This window comes from Pseudonaja textilis, chromosome 7, assembly GCF_049901715.1.
Source record: "Pseudonaja textilis isolate UNSWEBS1 chromosome 7, rPseTex1.2, whole genome shotgun sequence".
NCBI lineage: Eukaryota > Metazoa > Chordata > Lepidosauria > Squamata > Elapidae > Pseudonaja > Pseudonaja textilis.
Window position 1 is genome coordinate 2,103,262 of NC_141996.1, and position 7,500 is coordinate 2,110,761.

At 45.1% G+C, this 7,500-nt stretch overlaps 1 protein-coding gene across 2 annotated transcripts in view; it reads left to right on the forward strand.

Annotated features, from left to right (window-relative positions):
* ARRB1 (arrestin beta 1) overlaps positions 1–7,500 on the forward strand; it is a 70,384-nt gene that overhangs the window by 53,681 nt on the left and 9,203 nt on the right. For both annotated transcript variants that reach the window (XM_087937823.1, XM_087937824.1), the window contains exons 7-9: positions 254–321; positions 3,826–3,961; positions 5,869–5,953. In XM_087937823.1, the coding sequence (XP_087793949.1) occupies positions 254–321; positions 3,826–3,961; positions 5,869–5,953 (289 nt within the window). The remainder of the gene's footprint in view (positions 1–253; positions 322–3,825; positions 3,962–5,868; positions 5,954–7,500) is intronic.

The window sequence follows — 7,500 nt, forward strand, 5'->3', positions numbered from 1 at the left end:
TTAACAACCATGGCAATAAAGGTTGTAAAATCGGGGACGACTCGCTTATGAACCGCCTTGCTTAGCAACAAGAACCATCGTCCTACGTTGAGGACTATCCGTGCTGCTCATGGTCTTCCCAAAAGAAGGGGCTTCGCCTTGAGACGGTTGTGGTTTCCTAGAGTCCTAAGAGTTGGGTGGGAGCGTAAGAGGTCTTGCAGTCTGACCCCACCTCTGTAGCCTCGCGTCACATCTGGCCCGCTCTTGCTTTTAGGCTTGCGGGGTGGACTATGAGGTCAAAGCCTTCTGCGCTGAGAATTTGGAGGAGAAGATCCACAAGAGGTAGGCCAGCCAACCTGGTTGCACAACCAACCTGGTGGATTTCGGTGGCTTTGGTTGCTGGTAGAGGGTTGGGTGAGGTGGCACGGAGGACCTCCAAGTCATTTACATTTTACATTTGATTTGATTTGTCAATTGCTTACAAGATAATAGGTATAAGTAAGAACATAGCTATGAATACATGGATACATATAAGGGGGAAAAAAACAATAGGACAGGGACGGTAGGCATGTTGGTGCGCTTATGCACATCCCGTACAGACCTCTTAGGAAAGGGGTGAGGTCAATAGTAGACAGTCTAAGGTTAAAATTTTTGGGGTTTGGGGAAAAACATCACAGAGTCAGGTAGAGTATTCCAGACATTGACCACTCTGTTGCTGAAGTCGTATTTCCTGCAATCAAGTTTGGTGCGGTTAACCTTGAGTTTGTATCTGTTGTGTGCTCTTGTGTTGTTATGGTTGAAGCTGAAGTATTCATTGACAAGTAGGACATTGCAATGTATGATTTTATATACTATACTTAGATCAGACCAAAGGTGGCGTAGTTCTAGATTTTCTAGGTCTAGAATTTCAAGTCTGGTGGCATAAGGTCTTCTGCAAGGAGTAGAGGAGTGGAGAACTCTTCTTGTGAAATATTTCTGGACTTTCTCGACTGTGTTAATATCAGATACGTAATGTGGGTTCCAGACTGATGAGCTGTATTCAAGTATAGGTCTAGCAAATGTTTTGTATGCTCTAGTTAGTAGTGTGATATTACCAGAGAAAAAGCTACGTAGAATTAGATTAACAACTCTTAATGCCTTTTTGGCTATGTAGTTACAGTGGGCTCTAGCACTTAGGTCATTAGAGATGAGTATTCCAAGGTCCTTTACAGAGCTTGGATCATCAACAAGGTCTTGACTATTTAGCGTGTATTTTATTTTCGGATTTTTTCTGCCAATATGTAAGACAGAGCATTTATTTGTTGAGATTTGAAGTTGCCATTTGATTGGCCATTCTGATACATAGTCAAGGTCTTTTTGGAGGGTAGTAGAATTGTCTGTGGTGTTGAATAGCTTTACATCATCAGCGAAGAGGACGCAGTTGCTCTTGATATGATCACAGAGGTCATTTATATAGAGTATGAAGAGAGCTGGTCCTAAAACACTGCCTTGGGGGACACCACTGTTGACAGGTACAGAATTTGATAGGATGCTCCCAATTTTGACCATTTATTGTCTGTTTGACAGGAATGCTTCTATCCAGTTATGCAGTTGTCCAGAGATACCATAGGATTTTAGTTTCAGGAGTAGTTTGTCGTGTACCACTGAATCAAAGGCTTTACAGAAGTCTATGTAGATTGCATCTATTGCTTTGCCCTGATCGAGTTGTGTAGTCCATATGTTTTTGCAGTGTAAGAGTTGCAGATTGCAGGATAGTTTTTTCCTGAAACCAAATTGTTTATTAGAGAGTAGGTTGTTTGTCTCTAAGTGGAAGATGATGGATTGGTTAATAATTGATTCCATGACTTTACAGGTGATACAGCATAAGGAGATTGGTCTGTAATTTTCAACTAGGCTGGGGTCTCCCTTTTTGAAGATGGGGGTGACCGTGGCTTGTGACCATAGGTTAGGCAAGGAGCTGGTCCTGAAAGATTTTTCAAAGATTATGCTTAGAGGTTCAGCTATGGCAGTGGATAGCATTTTTAAGAAGTAGACACATATTCCATCCAGTCCAACAGATAGGGATGGTTTTAGATTGCGTAGTGCTTTTTCAACATTGTCTTCTGTAAAATCGATATGTATTAGATCATTGTAGTTGTCTGTGGTTCGACTAGGAAGTACTGGGTTTGATCCATTGCTGTTTACAAATACTGAGCCAAAGAATGTGTTAAAGAGGTTGGCTTTAATAGTGTCGTCCTTGCGGTCTTTACCATTAGGTGGGATGGACCTTGAGTCTTTTAGTGTGTTGTTTACAAAATTGTAAAAAGCGTGGGTGGAATTTTTTAGCTTGTTCTGTTCTCTATCCATTGATAAAACATATTCCATACCGTGTAATATTCAGTTTCTTCTTTCTCTTTAATTTCTAGTGTTTCTAGTGTTAATCTATTCATTTCTGCACATTCAAATATTTTTTTCATTTATTTTTCCCTTCTATCAGTATTTTATCACTTTTCCAATTCTGGGCAAATACAATCCTAGCCTCTGTTAGTACATGTATAATTAAATAAATCTTTTCTTTACAGTAACCTTCTGGTACCATTCCTAATAGGAATATTTCAGGTTTCAGATCTATATGTTGTTTAATCATTTTTTCCAACCAGGTGTGTATTTTAGTCCAATACCTTTTCGTCTCTGTGCAAGTCCACCACATATGATAATATGTTCCTGGTGTTTGGTGACATTTCGAACATTTCGTTGATTTATCTTTAAACGTTTATAAAACATCTTATGCAAGTTCTCCTTATATGCTGTCGATATTGTCAATTTATAGTTTTTATCCCATAGTTTCTGCCACTTTTCCAATTCTATAACATATCCAAAGTTTATTGCCCATGCAGTCATTGTTTCTTTAAGTTGTTTTTCTTCCAGTTTGACACCCAATAAATAACAATTCAAGGCAGGATAACTCAAGAGAGGGACAAGTGAATTGCGTCTCTCTCTCTCTCTCTCTCTCTCTCTCTCACACACACACACACACACACACAGAGCCTCAAGCTCTTCTAACCTTAGGAAGTTCAACCTAAAGCAAGACAAAAACGTCCGCAATTTAGTAGTCCCTCTCCTGAGTTATTCCGTATTGAATTGCCCTATGGCAAGTTGGCCAGGATGAAGTGCCATGCAACAAAATGGCTGGAGCCGTGGAAATTTTGAGGCTCCATTGCGGTCGTTAAGTCAAGAATTCCCTGTATACTGTATGTCCCATTTGGGGAATTCTGGGTCCTGTAGTCCCAAGAGCTGTAGTCCTAAGACTTTAGAGACAGCCTGGGTCTATGATGGCAAACCTATGGCGCGCACAGCCATTTGTGCCAGCACTCAAGCTGCAGGCAAACTTACCTCACTGCGCATGTGCGCGCCTCACAGCTGATTTTTGGCTAGTTTGAGGCCTTTTTTTGGCCTCCCAGAGGCTTGAGGAAGGCTTCTGCGGGCTTTGCAGACCGAAAACTAGGCCCGTTTCGTCACTTCCTGTTTTTCCAAAAATACCAGAAGTGACGAAACGGGCCTAGTTTCGCCTGCAAAGCCTGCAGAAGCCTTCTTCAAGCTCTGGGAGGCAAAAAGGCCTCAAACTAGAAAAATCAGCTGTGAGGCTGCAGTGCAAGTAAGGGGTGGGTGGGTGGTAGGTGGGGATTGTGCACGCATGCATAGGGGGCTTGGGCGCACTCATTGCCTTGCGGGTGCTGGCACATGAGTGCGAGCATGTAAGCACGCGCACGATTTTCGGCACAGGAGCCCAAAAATGTTAGCCACCACTGGCCTGGGTAATGTGTCGCGTTGTGAGATTGTCTGTCTTATCCCCAATTGCTGCTGCAGGAACTCTGTGCGCCTGGTCATCCGCAAAGTCCAGTATGCGCCCGAGCGGCCCGGCCCGCAGCCCATGGCTGAGACCACCAGGCAATTCCTCATGTCCGACAAGCCCCTCCATTTAGAAGCATCACTGGATAAAGAGGTATTTGAGTTGGGCGACTTCTCTTGGGGGTTGGTGGTGGGCCACCAGGCAAGTGAGAAGATCCGGTCGTGGTCCAATATGATGGAACGTCCTCCAACAATGTAGACCAGTCTTGATTCCTGATCTAGATCTACAGCCCTAGCAGAGTTTATGGATTTGGGATGTTGAGACTCTGGAAAGAGTGCAGAGAAGAGCAACCAGGATGATGAGGGGACTGAAGGCTCAAACTTACGATGGACGGTTGCAGGAACTGGGCCTGGCTGGTCTAGGGAAGAAAAGGACCAGGGGAGACAGGATAGCAGTCTTCCAATAGTGGGGGGCTGCCTCAGAGAGGAGGAAAGGGTCAAGCTATTTTCCAAGGCACCTGAAGGCCAGACAAGGAATAATGGATGGAAACTGATCAAGGAGTCAGGATTCCAGCGATCACCCAAATTAAATTGTGATTCTCGAGCCAAACTTCAAAACACTTCCAAAGTTTAATTAGAGGCAACATCCTGGCACTGCCCTGTATGAAGCCAACTCTGGCCTAGATCATTTCCAGTCCCCTGTGACCCTGTTTCCCCTCTTTCCTCCCTGGGTGTGTCATAAATCAGATTCTCCAATTGAGCATCTTCACAGGTTGTGTGTCATCAATCATGTTCTCCAATTAAATATATCCCTGGGCAAAAGCTCTGGTAGTTTAGTTACAATCTTTTTAAGAGAAGAGTTGGAATGTACTTTCACTTACAAACTGCTGCACTCTTCCAGTTTTCCAGATTTCCTTCCACCCCCTCTCCCCTTTTTTTTATGACAACTGCTAAAACAGGCGTAGGAATGTTCTATGAGTCAACAGAGAGATTCAACCTGGAAATAAGGAGAAACTTTCTGACAGGGAGAACAATCAACCCATGGAACAGAAGTCGCCTTCGGAAGTTGCGGGAGCTTCATCCCTGGAGGCTTTCAAGAAGAGACTGGACTCCCATCTATCAGAGATGGTGTAGGGTCTCCTGCTTGGGCGGGGGGTTGGACTAGATGACCTACAAGGTCCCTTCCAACTCTGATTATCTGTTAAGTCTGTTAAGAGCAACATAGATGATCGGGGGACTGAACGCTAAAAGATATGAAGAATGGTTGCAGGAACTGCATATGTCTGTGTTGTGGTTCACTGGCAGCAGGTGCAGATGGCTGAGGTCTCGGAGAGCGAGGACTCGGATGAGGGGCCTGCGTGTGAGGCAGGGATGGGTCCAGGACCCACAGGGAGTGGAGTGTGGCCTTTGGAGATTGTGGAGGCTGGCAGCAGTGAGGAAGAGGCCCCCGAGGAGCCTGTGCCCAGTGTGTGTGTGCATGCAGGGCTGCTTGAAGGAAAGAGCAGCTGCAGCAACACGGGCGACTCAGGAGTAAGGCTGCAGAGTAGTGGCCCCTCCCTGAAGAGATAAAAGCCAGCTGAGAAACCGGAGTTCTTTGCAGGAAGCAAAGACGTTTTTGCACTCAAGCCTTGTGGACGTTCAGAGTATCTTGGTTGGTGTTTGGAGATTCTTTGTGTTTGGACTATTTCTTGGCAACTTTATCGAGTGTTCTTGGCAGCCTTGCACCACCTTGGCAAGGCTCCTTCTTATCAGAGACAATGAGTTTGAAACAGCCTTTGAACCGGGAAGGAACAGAATCCGCAAAGAATCATGAAAAGGTTTTGCTGTTACCTCCATTTTGTGTCTGATTCCTTGGAACAAGGTTTGGGTCAGAACAGATACCAGGCTTGAACTGGCTGGGGCAACCTATTTTGGAGGGGCAGGGGGGGGTCTCAGAAGATCTGGGTGGAATTGGGGAGCCCTAGAAAAAGGGTGTCCCATGATTGGCGATCCTGAAGGAGAATTCCTTCCACGTAGATTCCTCTTGAAGGCCTTCTCCACCTGTGGCTTGTCTCCCCATAGATCTATTACCATGGAGAACCCATCAACGTTAACGTCCATGTGACCAACAACACCAACAAGATGGTCAAGAAAATTAAAATCTCAGGTATTCAGACCAGGGGTGGGATTCACATTTTTTAACAACTGGTTCTGTGGGTGTGGCTTAGTTGGTCGGCGTGGCTTGGTGGTCATGTGACTGGGTGGACGTGGCTTGGTGGTCATGTTATGGGCTGGGCGTGGCCAACTCAATATCACTCACATCGAGGCACGCATCTCCTCGCCTGACCTCTTGTGACTGTGGGGATGCTGCAACAGTCATAAGTGTGAAAAATGGTCATAAGTTGCTTTTTTCAGTGCCATTATAACTTTGAATGGTCACTCCACACAAGCAAAGGAGGGGAAAAAAACTCCAGAGAGGTTCCAGAGACAGGAAGTCTAGTCCTGCCAAGAATGCAATAAGGGTTAACGGAGAGGCAGTTTCTGTCAGCAACACCAGAATGTTTCCTTCCTGCCTTCCTTACAGGATTAGCCCTGTAATTTCTTCTAACAACCAGTTCTCCGAACTGCTTAGAAGGTTAAGAACCGGTTCTAGCAAATAGGTGCGAACCGGTAGAATCCCACCCCTGATTCAGACGTTTCGGACTCTGGTGGGGGCCTCAGGGAGAGGAGAAGGTAGGGCCTTCTACCCAAGACCCTCCAGGGTGGGACAGCGAAAGGTTTTGGAGAGTTGTGGGTGGGAATGGGGGCTTAATTGTCCTGGATTGGGAGTCTGGTGGATGGCACGAGGCCATCAAAAGCTCTTTTGCCCTTTGGGTCCCTGAAGGGAAGGGCAGGAAGAGAGAGGGAGGGAGGGATATAAAATCCAGAGAACTTTGAGTCCAAGACCTTGATCTGAACCAATGATCCGATGGGACTTGGGAATCAGTGAGGGGGGTCCTGTTTTTACGTGCGATTTGTTTATACGTACGTATTTTACACTTTTTAAACATATACAGTCCATTAAATGAAATCTGTCTGTCCAGTTAGATAGTTCTCCCCTCCTCTCCTCTTCCCTCCTCTTCCCTTCCCTTTTCTCCTTCTTCTCTTCTCCATCCTTCTATCTTCTCTTCTCTATTGTATTTTATTCTACTCTCTTTTTCTATTCTCCTTCTTCTCCATTCTTCTCTCTTCTCTTTTTATTCTTCTCTTCTCCATTCTTCTCTCTCCTCTTCTCTTCTCCATTCTTCTCTCTTCTCTTCTCTTCTCTTCTCTTCTCTTCTCCATCCTTCTCTTTTTATTCTCTTTCTCTTCTCCATTCTTCTATCTTCTCTTCTCTTCTTCTCTTCTCCATTCTTCTCTCTTCTCTTCTCCATCCTTCTCTCTTCTCTTCTCCATTTTTCTCTTCTTCTCTTCTCCATCCTCCCCTCTTCTCTTCTCTTCTTCTCTCCTCTCCTCTTCTCCTCTCTTCTATTCTTTTTCTCTTTGCCATTCTTCTCTTCTCTTCTCTTTTCTCCTTCCTCTCTTCTCTTCTCCTCTTCCCTACCCTTACCTTCCCTCTCTCCTTTCCTTTCTTCCTCCTCTCCCCACCCTTTCTATCCCTTTTATCTTTCCCTTCCCTTCCTTCCCTCTCTCCTTCTTCTCCTCTCCTCCTGTTACAAAAGTAATTTGATTTCC